General features: G+C 43.4%; 2 protein-coding genes across 6 annotated transcripts in view; one reads left to right on the plus strand and one right to left on the minus strand.

Annotated features, from left to right (window-relative positions):
• Positions 1–2,489: 2,489 nt before the first annotated feature.
• On the plus strand, positions 2,490–11,492 carry MTERF4 (mitochondrial transcription termination factor 4). Of its 3 annotated transcripts, XM_083506544.1 has the most exons (5): positions 2,765–3,276; positions 4,249–4,759; positions 5,574–5,758; positions 7,360–7,713; positions 10,714–11,492. In XM_083506544.1, the coding sequence occupies exons 1-4, from the start codon at positions 3,172–3,174 to the stop codon at positions 7,711–7,713; spliced, it is 1,155 nt and encodes a 384-aa protein (XP_083362670.1). In that variant the 5' UTR covers positions 2,765–3,171; the 3' UTR covers positions 10,714–11,492. The 3 variants fall into 3 exon arrangements, with proteins under 3 accessions (XP_083362672.1, XP_083362671.1, XP_083362670.1); XM_083506546.1 differs by lacking the exons at positions 2,765–3,276; positions 10,714–11,492 and adding an exon at positions 2,490–2,595 and having other exon boundaries at positions 7,360–8,555; XM_083506545.1 differs by lacking the exons at positions 2,765–3,276; positions 10,714–11,492 and adding an exon at positions 2,619–2,731 and having other exon boundaries at positions 7,360–8,555.
• Positions 9,829–14,970, minus strand: part of SNED1 (sushi, nidogen and EGF like domains 1) — a 74,596-nt gene continuing 69,454 nt past the window's right edge. For all 3 annotated transcript variants that reach the window (XM_083506294.1, XM_083506296.1, XM_083506295.1), the window contains 4 exons: positions 13,372–13,459; positions 12,687–12,770; positions 12,347–12,377; positions 9,829–10,884 (listed from right to left, as the gene is read on the minus strand). In XM_083506294.1, the coding sequence (XP_083362420.1) occupies positions 12,356–12,377; positions 12,687–12,770; positions 13,372–13,459 (194 nt within the window). In that variant the 3' untranslated portion in view covers positions 9,829–10,884; positions 12,347–12,355. The remainder of the gene's footprint in view (positions 10,885–12,346; positions 12,378–12,686; positions 12,771–13,371; positions 13,460–14,970) is intronic.

Raw genomic sequence — 14,970 nt, forward strand, 5'->3', positions numbered from 1 at the left:
TGTGCATGCACACTTCTTCAGATACACTGAAACTGAAGTCATCAGACCTTTATATAAAGTGGGAGGGTGGGGTGGGGTTTTCCTCAGGAGGGTAGTAGGAGATGGGTGATTGACTCAATGGGTATGGTAAACTCTAGGAGTGGTAGGCAAAGGCTTTGTTGTATATGTAGTACGCAAGCAGTTTTAAATTAGGAGTGGACAGATTTCAGACTTACGTTTTTCATTAGAACTTAAATCTACCAACCTGAGCCAAAGGTATACATTGAGAATTCTGAACCCAGGAATTTGTTCTGAGTACTAGATTTGCCACACGTCCTTTCTGAACCACTTAATATAATCCAGAGAGCCACCACATGATCTACCTTCTGCCCATCCCTGTTTTAAACGATAGAATTTACTGAATGGCTTTGCCTGTTAGATTACCCTTTAAGAGTTATTTCCTCCTTATCTTATTTTTGTACACAATTTCAATATGCTTGTAACAGCAATTGTTTCTCCAGCTTCCCTCCTTGAGTGGAGGAAGACAGCTAGCTGGAGGATATGCCCCTCCACTGGGGCTGTAGCCTTATGAGGCTTTGCCCTCGGGTGGGAAAAATATTGCGCTCAGGAAAGGGAGTGGGAGTCAAACAGACACTCAAGGAATAGTTCGGAGAAAAAGCTTTATTCCTACCATCCATGAACTGGTAGAAGGAGCAAGTGTGATAGTTTCACAAACAAGCACGGGTTCACAGTCATTTGCACAGAGCATATATTCCCCTTCCAGTTCCCTCCCCTTTCTCCTCCTCTTCAAGAGTCCTGCCCCATGATGTGTTTCCTGAGCATGAACAGAAAGCTCCTGTCTTGGGACTCTTTTGGACTCTTCCCAGGAAAGGGGGTGAGAAGCCAAGGGGGTTGAGGACCCTTGTGGTTCAGCATGTCCAAGATGTTGCAACTGAATGAGATAAAAGTCAGTTCTCAGGCTTGCTTTGAACAGAGCCTACTCATTAGCCTTTTTGAAGCTCTCTCGTACTGATAAAAGTAACGGTTTGCCTATGCACAGCATCTTGTGAGAAAAGCAGAGGAAAACTTTAGCTGTGGATTTTTAGAAGAGAAAAGGAATTTTGGACAGTTTTGAGGCCTAGGTTGGGGGGGCTGACTTCGGGCCTACGTGGGGTCACCTGTCCTCACCTCCTTCAGGGCCAGTAAGAAGTTCCATTCATTACATGGTGTACGATAGCGGCGGGCTCCATCAGGGTTTCCAATTATAAATCCCTATTTGGGACTTCACCAGTCCTGCTTAGACAATAGCGTTGTTCATGTTTTCTTGTGAAAAGTATCATGTTTTCTACCTCAAAGTTGGTGTCGGTTTCACGGTTGGGTGTCGGCCCTCCAGCACATAAAACCCCTAGTAGTAACTTGGAAACCTTAATTCAAAACCCTGTTTCAGCTAATCAACTTATGAGGTCACCTCTACTGTCCCCAGCAGCTTTTATTTCTGTTCCTATATATACAGGGTTGGATTTAGGTTTGATGAGACCCTAAGCTACTGAAGGTAATGGGGCCCTTTATATGTCCAGCTGTCCCTTGTCAACAACAAATTGCTGTTTTTGTGTGCTGAATATATGCCATATGGTAATTTATGGACCTTATAGGTACAGTGGTACCTCAGGTTACATACGCTTCAGGTTACAGACTCCGCTAACCCAGAAATAGTACCTCGGGTTAAGAACTTTGCTTCAGGATGAGAACAGAAATCGCGTGGCAGGCTCCATTAGCTAAAGTGGTGCTTCAGGTTAAGAACAGCTTCAGGTTAAGAACGGACCTCCAGAACAAATTAAGTATGTAACCAGAGGTACCACTGTATCTAAAGCCATTTGCACATGTTGCCATGCAACCAGTCCAGGCAGAATGTAGGCACCCTATATATAGAAATGAGCAAACCAGTGATATTTTAGGGAGCAGGCTAGCAGATGGGGCCCATTACTTACATCATAGGAGCCTACATAACACAAAACACTTGCTGCATGTAGGTTTTATTTTATTTTTTATCTTATATTTTGGAAATGTACATCCAGTTGTTTTTTCCTTTTTAATTTTTTGGGGGCCCCTCAAGAGTGGGGCCCTAAGCTCTAGCTTGTTTAGCTTACAGGTAAATCCGGCACTGTATATATATCTTCAAAGTGGGGTGTGAATAATCCCCCGTTTGCCTCCAAACGGACATTGTTTTGGTAAACAAGAGCCGGGATCAAATCTCATCTGGACGTGTGTAGCTACATTATTTTGAGTGGGACAGGTGTGTGCATTACAGATTCCCCACCCCGAGCACTCAAATCTTAAGGGTATGACTTTAAAAATGTCTCATTACGGGAGAATAGCAGACTACTTCCTAAACTCAGTTGCCCTCCGCATCGATCGGCCTAAACGCAGCTAGCTTTCTCCCGCACGGGAGGGGCCCAGGGAGGTCGCCCAGCCCTCAACCGCGCGGCGGAACTCTCCCTTCAGCTTCCGTTTCCGAGGGGGGAGGCGTTTGCCCGAACACCCTCCTCTGAGAGCCTCGCGCCGGAGAGGAAGCTTCGCAAGATGAGGGGCGCGCAGCTGGGGCGCTTCTGCGCGCAGGTAGGGAGGAGTCTTGGCGGCTGGGCCGGTAGCGCTCTGGCCCCGAGGCGACGCGCCCTCACGGCAAACCCAGGCCCACCAGCACATGCTTCTTCGCCGCCCCGTGGCGGATGTGCGAGAGACTCCCAGCTTCACGGTGGGAGGCAGCCTGGACGGAGTGGAGCCCAAGCGTTACCTCTGCGCGTTGAGCCTCGCGTTCGTGGTAGCAGGCCGACACGCGAGATACACGCGTGTTCTTGTGCCTGCAGCCTCGCTCGTTCTTGCCCTTGCAGAGGCTTTTTGGGCACGGCTCTCATTAGAGTCCGTGGCGCTTTGCCCACTTCTCTTTCCGGCCGCCTCTTTAGAATTATTATTATTTTATTTATTATACATTTGCTTATTGTATACCGCCTTTCCCTCGACAGAGACACAAGGTGGCTTACAGATAAAATAAGAACAGCTAAATGTTGGTTGGCAAGTAAAGAGGGGGGGGGGAGTATATAAAATAATTAATTTATTGGATACAAAGATATAGGTTTGGGGCAAGTACTGTTTGGTGAGAGGACCCCAGCAGAGATCCCAAAATATGCAGCAAATATGATAGGAATTGTAGTCCAGCAACGTCTGGGGGAACAATGGTTTTCCACCCCTGAAGTAAATAACAGCACTTTAATCACTGAATCATTGCAACAAGAGTGTATAGTAAGTTGGTATTGATATCCGCATGTTGCTTGTGGGGGTAAGGATGGCAGCAAGAGAGAACAGTTTGCCTGAAAGGGCATCTAGTCAATTAATGGCAACTTAGAGAGTCCGCCTTTCCTTTTCTGGTTGTGTGTTTTGGTTGGTTTGTGTTGTTTGAAATTTGATGTTTATGTTATTATAAGCTTAAGCTTCCAAGTAAACTTAGTGGAAAAAGATGGGACATACAAGCTTTTAAATGGATAAGTAATAGATTAGTTTTCACTGTTATACCCTCCTAAGGTATGCTTAGTGTTTCGTATGTGAATGGCTATCCTAAACTTAATTGGTAGAAGTAAGGTCCACCAAGTAAAATAGGACTTACTCCCAGGTATATGCATCCATAGTATTTTCTTAATTTGGAAAAAAATGGCCATGTCTCTAACAATACAGTAGTTAATATAGTTTAGAATTGCCAGTCTATAATCATGAATTGGAGGTGTTGGAAACTACCTTTTTAAACCATCTTCAGCTACCATTGTTGTAAATGGATTAAAATACATTTAGTCCGCACTGTGATTTTGAGAGCATACTACTTTACGGGATAATGAGAGCTGCTTTGAAACTGATGCTTTGCAAGTGTTGGCTAACAAATGATCTGAGATGGATCAGCAGTGTAAGATTCATTGTATTTGTTACTTATACCAGACCGGATTGAGTTTTGTATATAGTAATCCATGACCCCTTTTATGATTATAAATAAATATTATTATTTATCTTCATGGTGCTTGTGGGCATCACTGTAATGCAAACACTGACAGAGTAAATGACCACCATGGACTCATACTACTAGTCTGATGGCTTGAAAAACTTGTTAGAATGACTGTGTGGTTTCATTTTTGCAAGGATGCTTTGGTCCCCTAGTTCTGATGCCTAAAGTTTTCTGAACTACACAATACTTTATAATAAATGAGAATTTGTTGTCTGTTCCTTTAGGTCTTGCAGAAGCACAAATTTGTCCCCATTGCCTGTGACTCTATCCTGTTGTCTTATTTGAAGGCATCACCACTTGCCTTTCTATGCTCTCTTCAACACCTGGGCTGCAGATTGACTGGCACCAGTTCTTCTGGACGAAGTGAAGCAAATGTATCCCATAGAAGCTGTAAAACAGACACCAATGAAGCCTCTCAGAAGCTTCTAGAGACTCTTGCTACTTCCCAAGTAGAGCCAGAGAGACCACCTGATTCAGATCTCCTGAAGCTGGGGAAGGTGGCAGATCCATTCTTGGACATGGGGCTAAGCCCTGCTCAGATAACACACTTGTTCAGCTTGCAGCCATATGCACCTCCTCAGCTCAGGTTGGCTGTTGTTTCAGAGCTCCTTCTTCTGGGTTTAAGCACAGACGCCACACTAAATGTCTTACAGAAGAGCCCTGAATTGCTAGGAATGTCATCAAAGCATATAAAGGACCGTGCAGATCTGCTGAGGAGGCTGGCGTTCAAGGAAGGTAATGCTTTCTCTCTGCTATGCAATCAGTGGAACATCTGTACTGAATTGTGTGCTGTGGGCCATACTGGATTTTTGTAACCCTTTTTGGAGCCTGTGAGCATTATCTTTAACTCTTCTAGTGGGCATTATATGGAATAAATGACAGAAAATCTGATCTCTAGGAAAGGGTGCAAATTAAGTTGCACATGCAGTGATAGGAACCATGGCTCCATTACATTGATAGAAATATATGTTCTTTGATCACTTTATACATCACAGATTTAGATGGTCTTTTAAAGAAGATTAGATCCAGCTGTGAAAGTTTGGCCCACAATTGTAGGTGGAATGTAAAGGGCAAATCTGCATCTCCAGGTGCTCCCAGATGCTACAAATACAGCAGAAAAGGGAAAGTTTGAAACTGAATTGCAGATTTTAGAAGTGCTTGCTTGATAAAACTTGGGTTAGGAAAGGATGTAAAAGCATTTTTCCTTTCAAGCTTTCTTCTAGCCCTCCAAATTTGTTTTATATGAAAAAGTTGTATTTCTCTGTCTAAAGAATTCCTTCTGTATCGTTAATCATTGTTTCATTTCCTTTTTCATTTGCTCCTCAGTGTTTCCTTTATTCCTGCATTGTGCAGTTGCAGTACATACACATGCAAATGCACAAAGTTCTGCACAATAAATAATGAGCCAGGCATATACCCAGGAAACATTTTAGCCTGGAGGACTGGGTGGCTGTATGTATAGCAGGTACACAGGGAGTACTGAGGAACAAACCAAAAAAGTAAGCCTAGGGTATGATTGTTTATGTCTTTTTCCTCTTTACTTTAACAGTGGGCCTTAACCATATGGCAGTTCATTTCCCAAGAATTTTTACCTTGCCACAAAAGAGAATTGAGGTCCTAGAGAATCTCCTCAAAGAAAAATGCCTTTTCTCTGTGCAGCAGATATCAAAAATTCTGCAAACATGCCCAAATATTTTGCTGGAGGAGCTAGGTGATGTGGAATACAAATTCCAGGTAATGTATGCTGCATTATATTTTCAGAAATTCATATCAAATATATAGTGTCAGTGCACATTCCCAGAGCAGATTAGCTGGTAGGCTTCCAGTCACAGTAGATCCCACCCACAGATCTTGCAAAGACCAAAGATATGCTTTAGCAGGGAGTTTCCATATACTGTATTTTTCGCTCCATAAGACGCACCAGACCATAAAGCGCACCTAGTTTTGGGAGGAGGAAAACAAAAAATTATTCTGAATCCCAGAAGCCAGAACAGCAAAAGGGATCTGGCTTCTAGGATAGCCTCTGGCTGTTCTGGCTTCTGGGATAGCCGCGCCAAGCCTCTTCAGGGAAGCGGGATGAAGGCTCCCCCTGCCCGAAGAGGCTGCACGTGACTAAGGCAGAAGCCAGGACAGGTGCGTCGCTGAAGGGGTGCTGCGCAGTTCCCCCTCTGCGCAGCGCCTCTCCTTCGCAGGAGAGGCACTGCGAAGAGAGGGAGAACTGTGCAGCACCCCTTCAGCGAAGCTGGAGAAGGAACAGAAGGAGCCCCTTCTGTTCCTCCTCTGGCTTCATAGGACAGGGGCGTCGCTGCGAAGCGGGAGGAGGAACAAAAGGAGCCCCCTCTGTTCCTCCTCCGACTTCGCAGGACAGGCGTGTTACTAAAGGGGTGCTGCGCAGAGAGGGAGAGCTGCGCAGCACCCCTTCAGCAAAGCGGGAGGAGGAACAGAAGGGGCTCCGTTCCTCCTCCCGCTTTGCTGAAGGGGCTCTGCACAGCGCCACTCGCTCCATAAGATGCACTCACGTTTCCCCTTACTTTTTAGGAGGAAAAAAGTGCGTCTTATGGAGTGAAAAATACGGTAACTCATTTTTTAGAATGTGCTTTAAAAATAAGATATTTTCTTTCCTCTCTTCCAAATACTGATATAGATAATAGAAACTAGAATAAACTTTGCTTTTGTGCTTCCTATTCCATTGATTTGTTTCTAGAATCTCTCATGCGGGCCCTGAGAAATGTAACATTTGACTTTCCTCTGCTATCTTATGGACATGCTTTTGAATTTATTGCAGTAAAGGCTGTGACTTCATATTTTTGGATCACATCAAGTGACGGTCGTTTGCTTGCACAACATAAGCCTGCTTGTGCAGTGACATTTCAGGTTTTCCCCTCCTCCTGCAGCTCCCATGCACCCTGGGATCTGTTCGGCCCACTCAAGATCTGGAAGGGGTTGCTGGGCTACAAGGGGAGGAGAAGAAACCATTTTGCAGACGCACACCCATTCATGCTATGCTGTATCTCACTCTTAGTTTTGTATGGAATTTCTCTGGATGGCTACTCTTGTCTCAACCTTTGTTGCCACAACTGCATCTTAAGGACTTCAGATGTTTCTCCAGTTTTAGGGGGGAAACATTATGGAATCCAATGGCACTGGTGTTAGTGAACTAGTAACCTCCTTGATTTGACTATACGTAAAGGCAGGAAAAGAGGCACAGTTGAGAACCAAAGATCCTGAAACACGTTTAGCCAAATAATAAACCCTTTCCAGCCCTTGGTTCACAGTCTAGTATCGAATATTGATAATAGCTTATTCAAGGTTTGATTCCTTCTTCTTTTTCTCAGTTTGCTTATTTCAGGATGGGGATTAAACACAGAGAAATCGTGAATTCTGGTTTGTTCCAAGCATCACTGGCCGAGATAAAAAACCGGGTTATTTTCTTGGAGCGGTTGGGACTCTTTCAAACTCCTGACAAGAAAGGACAGACCCAGGTTGTCAACCCCAAACTGAAAAGAATAATCAGAGCTTCTGAAAGTGACTTTATAGAAAAAATGGCCTGTTCCTCATTGGAAGAGTATAATATATTTAAGAAATTGCTGGCCCGTGAAGAAGAACGGAGGCAGAAAGAGGAGGAAGCGGCAGAGAAAAACGATCTCTCAGATTCAGAGAGTGATGGCAAAGGGTCTGATTCAGACTAAGTACATAAAATTAAAAAATCTCTGAAGTTTGGTACTGGTATAATCTTGTTCAAGTCTAGAATTGGCTTGAACATTGGGGAATGAAAATGCATCAGTTGTGTAAAAATGAGAGGTGGTGGTCAATAAGGGTAAAGTCTACTCAGCAGCTGTGTAAAAGCAATGGAACTCAAAATGTTTGTGATCTCCTGTCATTACTTTGGCTTGTTCCTTTAGAACCACTGCACATTTTAAGAATCGTGGGGTAAGCTTGAGGTGGGAGTTCTCAAGATAGACTGAGGAATTCCTCTACATCAGGGTCTCTCCATCTGTTATTGAATCCCAACTCCCCAGCCAACAAGGTCATGGATTATGGAAGTCCAAGAACATGTGAAGAGCCACAGGTTACCCGCCTCTACTCTAGATGATAAGAATGCACTTCATTTTAAGAATGGAAACAATTTTGTTTTTCTCCGAGGGACTTGAAATAGGCAATGCTAGGGATGGATTTTCAAGGAAGATGAAATGCAGGCTGTGAAATAAAAAGTCAGATGTTGTTCTCAGAACAGAGAAGTAGCTGTTGTGGGTTCTGTGAAGCAAAACATAGATAACGATTTATGGGAGAGGAAATGCGGGCCTAGGTGCAGTTTGCAAGCACAAATTTCATGCTCGGGATAGCAAACAGGTTTTGCTGGTTGTTGGTGGCTGACAACTGCTAAAATTGTTGGTAAAGGAACAGGATTTTGGTAGCCAACTGGCATCCTCACGTATTCTTAAAGAAAGCAGACTAGCTTTTAAATAAATTGTATTTTAATCTAAAATGCAAAACAAAATAACTTTGACAGAATAAAATCTTTTTTAGTTTATTGCTGCATTATATATGCCTCAATCTGGCTATAAAATACTGACTTGATACAGACTTTTCTACTTTAGACTGTGCCTGGGGGGGAAAACCAGTGTTGCTGTGCGGCAGACAAGAAACCGGCTTTGAAGACCTCTCACTATCTTTGTCAATTTACTGGGCCTGGAAAAATGTGCTATTTAGCTGACGGGATTACTAACCATTTCCTCCCCCACCCCCTTTTTTGCACCTTGGAAGCTGTATTTTTAACAGTGAGATTGCCTTCATGCGCCCTCAAGCCAATTAAACTGAAGCAGTTGGGATTTAAGTGCTTGTAAGTAAGACCGGAGACAAAACACCGTAGCACGTGGAGAGTGCTTCTGTTCAGTATTCCACCTCTTCATTCCAATTCTCCCCTCCCATCAGCATTGTGTGGCCTCATGGCTGTTTTGGGGTTCTGTCCATTTTTAGTCGCCGTCCCCCTCATATGATTTTATTTTTGTACTTTTGCAAACCATGAAGTCCCCCCCAAAGCCTGGTGCTGTTTTGGCTACATAAGCTGCTCACAACCTGAACATCAGAAACAGAAGGCATGATAAATTCTCTACTTGCTAATGAAACATGAAAATGCATATTTTCTCAATGCCTAGGTTCATTGTGGCAGTACATGATTGGCTGCTCAGACAAATCAGTGCTTAAAATGCTAGAAAAGCTTAAAACGTAGTTTTAACACTACTCCAACAATGCAATCTGTGGTCCTTTGGTGTCTGTGGTCAATCTGTGGTCCTTTGGTACTCTTGCCAATCTATACAAGCTAGGCCTTCTTAAAAGTTCTCCTTTTCTTCTTGTTCTTGAAGAAGCCTTCCCTGAATGAGAAATCCAGATTTCTATTTCTTTTCATAAAACAGGACAAATTACAGAACTTCCAACTAAAATGCTGCAATTTGAAATGGAGAGAGTTTGGCGATCTTGTATTAGTCGTATTAAGTATATGATTTTCTCTTACAGCCCATGCCTTTCGAGAAGGTTTGTAGTGAAAAATGCAATTTCTGTGGGGAGGGGGATCATTTAGCTAATACTGCTGCAAAACTTATGTAAATAATTGGAATAAACCTAAATGTTTATTGGTTGCAGTGAGCCCTTCTCCTAGAGGCTATCCTTTTGTGATATCTGTGGGAAGGGCCTTTTCCTGCTGGGAATGGTTAGTGCTATCTTTTGCTGAAGAAACTATATTTACAACTCTTTAAGGCTGCCAGGATTAGCTTTCTAGGGAACAAGGCTGCCCCCCCTTTTCCCCCCTTCTTTTTTGCAATTGCCGAATAGGATGCTAGAGAGCTACCAGCACTTACAGGAATAATAATTGGTAACCTGTAATTGAACCTCTGGCTGTATTAATTTATAAAATATACAGTGTATGTATATTAAACACAATTTTATATTTAGTCATACAAACTCGCAAATCTAGGAAATATTAAGGCTCCTTGAGTAGCTGGCCATTCTTGGGAGTTGTAGCAAATGAACATCTGGGAAGAAGGAAGAAATGCTCTGCTATTTTTCCTCCATTGGCATCACAATCCTTACTTAAATAGGAAAGCAATCTATTTACCCTTCATAGAGTGGTTAGAAGGGTTTTCAACTTTTTTAATTATTAAGGCATAGCATTTTCTAATCAATTTACGGAATAGCATGTCCACAGGCTGAATAACTAAAAGCCTGTTTGATCTGTTGTTGAAAATGGATATAGACTTCTAGCTTCTGCAGCCCTTTCCCTCCTGCTCTAGAATAACTTTTGAAATGCTAGTAATTTGTTAGCAATAAAAAGGCACAGCAGTAGCTGGCTGTCAGATTTGTTGCTTTTCATTAAATCTTGCAAAGGGAAAAACAAAAGAAAAGAACCTAGTGTTTTTTAAAAGACACTATTTGCAAATAGGAGTATTTTAGACTTGTGATTAGCTTTGAACATCAAATTTTATGCCAGGGAGGTTCTCCTTTTGGTTATAATCCAGAACATTTGTTTCAGGGCTTGTTTTTCTTTTAAGGTAGTCCAGTGGCCACAGATTATATAACCAATATCTCCATCACTGGTGAAACTTTAGGCTCTGCCCTTGCGGCAAGTGGCCCATAATAGACTTCAATCCTGAGAGAGACTTTTCTAACATGTCACTCATCTTGTATAAATTCAGGTGCTATGAAGAAAGGTAAGCGGACCCTTATAATCCTGCCAAAGAGAGAGGGATATGGCTATTTGGTGAACACCTCCTGAACAAGGCAAAGGAAGAAAAGTCCATAGATCTTGCTGGAGGGTCTCTCCTTTTTTCCAATCCAGTTAGAAGAAATGTTGAGTGTTCTGGAACCTACAAAGGAAAAATAAAACACGACAGCTAGCATTTAGATTATGTGCACATGCATAAAACACAGGTACAAAGATTCTTTTCTTCCTCCATTTCACTGCTAAAAAGTTTATTTCACTTGTGTTAAAAAGTTAACAAGCAGATTTACTCCTTATTCATATTTACACTGAACTCTTTAGTAAAATGCCAAAGTTCCACTGGTGAGCAGATCCTTGATATTCCCACAGCAAGGAGAATCCTGGTGAGGAATTCTGTTGGTATAGCTTTGGGATCCATTAATGAATTTTTTTTATGGAGGGTAGAGAGACACAGTCTCACTGAAAGAGCTTTGAAAGAAATACTGCTTTCAATGAGCAGAATCAAAGAACGCTAAAGGCTGCTTCTGACATTGCATTCCTCAGCATGTGTAGGGAAGTAGGCAGAAAACTGGTTGACAATTATCTTTGTAATGTAGAAAGGTCAGGCTTAAGTGTCAGATATGTATAAACACTCTCGAGGTGTTCTCTGAAATTTTCTGAGATTGTCACTTTGTCATGTCTGAGCCTTCTGGTACTAAAGACACCCAGCATCTGCTTGGAATAAAAGATCAGGGTGCTGTTTTCTTTGTCTCACTTACACCTTTCATGAAATCTTCTGTGGTAGTCAGTAATCACTGCCACTTTTCCTTTAGTAGCAAGCTACTTACCCAGGGATGCAGGTGGCGCTGTGGGTTAAACCACAGAGCCTAGGACTTAACAGTCCTAATCAGTCCTAAACAGACTTAACCCCCAATCAGAAGGTTGGCGGTTTGATTCCCCGTGACGGGGTGAGCTCCTGTTGCTCAGTCAACCTAGCAGTTTGAAAGCACCTCAAACTGCAAGTAGATAAATAGGTATCGCTCTGGCGGGAAGGTAAAAGGTGTTTTGGTGTGCTGCTCTGGTTCGCTAGAAGCGGCTTAGTCATGCTGGCCACGTGACCCAGAAGCTGTACGCCGGCTCCCTCGGCCAATAAAGCGAGATGAGCGCCGCAACCCCAGAGTCTGTCACGACTGGACCTAATGGTCAGGGGTCCCTTTACCTTTACCTGCCCAGCAATATTTTGAAGTTTTCTGCCAGCAAAGAGGCTGCTCCACCATAGATGGAGCAAGATCCAGTTGCTCAGCCCTGCTCACCTCAGAAAGCATTTGTTCACCATTATGATGCAGTTAGAGAACACCCACAATATGCTCAGCTGTGGGAACTTTTCAAAAGGAATTTGCTACAAGTAGCAGGATAAAGGATATGTCCCACCCAGTGAGATTCTAGATAACTTGTTCCTTACAAGACCCCTAGGGCTGGGGAAGCTATGGTCCTCTGCTATTGTTAAGACATCAGCTCCAGCCAGCAAGGTCAATGCTCAGGGATGCTCAGAACCCTGTTCGGTGGTTTATCCAGCACAGAGGTTTATGGAGCCCCCGTTCCCTATATTTCCCTGCAAAGATACTTACTATATGGCTTCAGTGTCTGTTACTTTGTTTTCTGAAACAAACAGGAGAACGTTAAATCTATAAAACATTCAAACATACTCTGCTTGTTCTGAATGCTACTTTGCTCCAGCAGCATGTTGGGCAATGGCAGCAGAATTAAAGTAGCAATAATATTGACTGAGTAAATGATCACAGATTTAAACACTCCAGCGGTCTAAACAACCCATAAGTTAACATCAAGATTAGATGGTTGCTGCTAACCTAAACCATCAGTAATGTCAGAAATCAGGAGTTGGATATTGCATTCCAAGGGTTTCCCCCACAGCTATGACTTCCCACAAAGCCACCAACATTCCTTTACCTGCTGTGTGCCTTATTTGAAACAGTGCTCTCACAGCTCTCCTTGTAGCAGACATCCTGGTGCACTTTGTAGATCCTCTTGTATCTACCACAACAGCAAATGCAAGTTAAGAGTAGGAATGATGAAAAGTCTGCTTGGCTATAGTTGAATAGTATGTTGGTTGTGAACCTCTCACATAGCTTGGACCTCCCTAATTTCCACCAACATTCCTACTTTGACAGAGAAACCTCCAGCACTAAATGGACATTTGTATATCCTCAAGTTCCTATCTTCCCCCAAGTGCCTGCCCCTCCAAAACCACCGGCAGCCAAATTATGAGTTCTTCACCATTCCCTGAGTTGCTCACCATTTGCACCATTCATGATCTATCACATCTTAGAACCTGCACAGCAATCACATTCTGCAACCATTTGTGTATGTCTGCACTACAAACTTCAGTTGGCTTACTGTCCGCGTTTATTCCTGCCTCCTCTCTAGGATCCTAGAAACCTTTTTTTTTGATAGAACAGGGAATATTTAATTCACAAAATTCTTTGTATTTCCAGATGTTCATGTACTTTTATATTCCTGTGTATGGGGGATTAATAGCAGGACAACAAAAATGGAATGTACAAGGCCCTATCTATCAAAATGGGACTGAGAGCTAATTTGATCTCTGAATAATGTTCTGTGAGACAGTACTTACAGATAATGACAGACACCTCCTTCCCAGACTGGAAAGGATTTGGTTTCTGAGTAAAGCCGAGTACAAGACTGAGGCACCTTCTTGCAGGCTGAAGAGAGAAATTGGCATGGTTGGGGAGGGAGGACTATAATAAGCACAGAGAGATATTTCAAGTCCAATTTCTAAGCATTGATCCTGTTATTCAAAGGTGGGTTGACTTAGAACTAATGCCTTCTAAATACATTCCTGCCCCAAGTGCTGGTGAGTGAACGGAGGTAAGCAGATTCATTAAACCAACAGTTTGGAAGGAGAGAGCACTGTTATTCCCATAATCAAAGAAATCTTGGCGTCTTCAGTAAGTGCCAGAAGTTCAACAGAGAAGAGGCCTCTCTCAGTTAAACTGGAAGGGAGCTCCATAAAACTGGGCCCTCCATCCTGAACACATGGCTCCTTGTAGTTACAAGCTATACATCTGAGCCACAGGGGACCACTAACAGCGACCTCTTCAAAGACCTCAGTGATCAAGCAGGAATCTAAGGGATCAGGCAGTCCCTGAGTTACCCTACACTCAAGTTGTTAAGGGCCTTGGAAATTAATAACGAACCTCGAACCTGTTCCCAGTATCCTATGGACAGCCAGCCCAACCTGAGCACTGAAGTTATCTGCTGGCAGTGGTCTCTCCTCATCAACATAAAGAGTATAAGAATGGCCAACTAGAAACCAGGGAGCAAAAGAGTACTCTCCCATCCTTTGGTTTGCAGCAACTGGTATTCAGAAGCATTGCTGCCTCTAGCTGTGGAGGTACAGCATAGCCATCATGCCTAGTAGCATAGGTGCCAACTCCCTGGGTGCCTGAGCACCCACAAAATTCCCCATGAAGGGGCTGGGGACCCACAGATTTTGGTACCAGGGTCATTCATGCTGCATGGCACCCACAGCAGGGGGGCCAAGCTGACACTCCTACCTAGTAGCCACTGATAGCCCTTTCCTCCATGAATTTGTCTAGTTCTCTTTTACAGCCATCCAAGTTGGTGGCCATCACTGCCTCCTGGGGGAGCAAGCTCTGTAGTTTGACTATGCACTGCATGAAGTGTTTTCATTAATCAACAGCCTGGGTGCAGCGTTTTGCACTAGCTAGAGCCTCCAGAACAGGCCCAGGGTAGTGCATTGTGATAATTGAGCCTTGATGTTACCATTGCATGAATTACTGTGGCCAGACTAACCCTGTCCACAAACAGCTGTAGCTGTCATGCCAGCTGTAGCTGATAAAAGGCACTCCTAGCCACTGAGGCAACCAGAGCGTCCAGACAAAGATGGACCCAGAAGCACCCCGAAACTCTTCTTTCTGAGGGAACTCCATCCAGAATAGGCAACTGGCCGGTCTCCCAGATACAGGAACCACCAACCCACAGTGCCTTTGTATGGCATACACACTGGGAAAATGGGGGTTGCCCACTTGGCTGCAGAGTGTAAAGTCTGGAATCAGAGTGGCTCTTCTACTTGCAGTAGAGCAGGAACAACTGGGTGCTACTAATATTCACATGTTTTTAGTTGTTTTTAAAATTTTAACTTTTCTATTTTTAATTGTATTATTTTATCACTTGTTTTATCACTTCACCG

This window comes from Podarcis liolepis (genome assembly GCF_965112155.1).
Source record: "Podarcis liolepis genome assembly, chromosome: 5".
Lineage (NCBI taxonomy): Eukaryota > Metazoa > Chordata > Lepidosauria > Squamata > Lacertidae > Podarcis > Podarcis liolepis.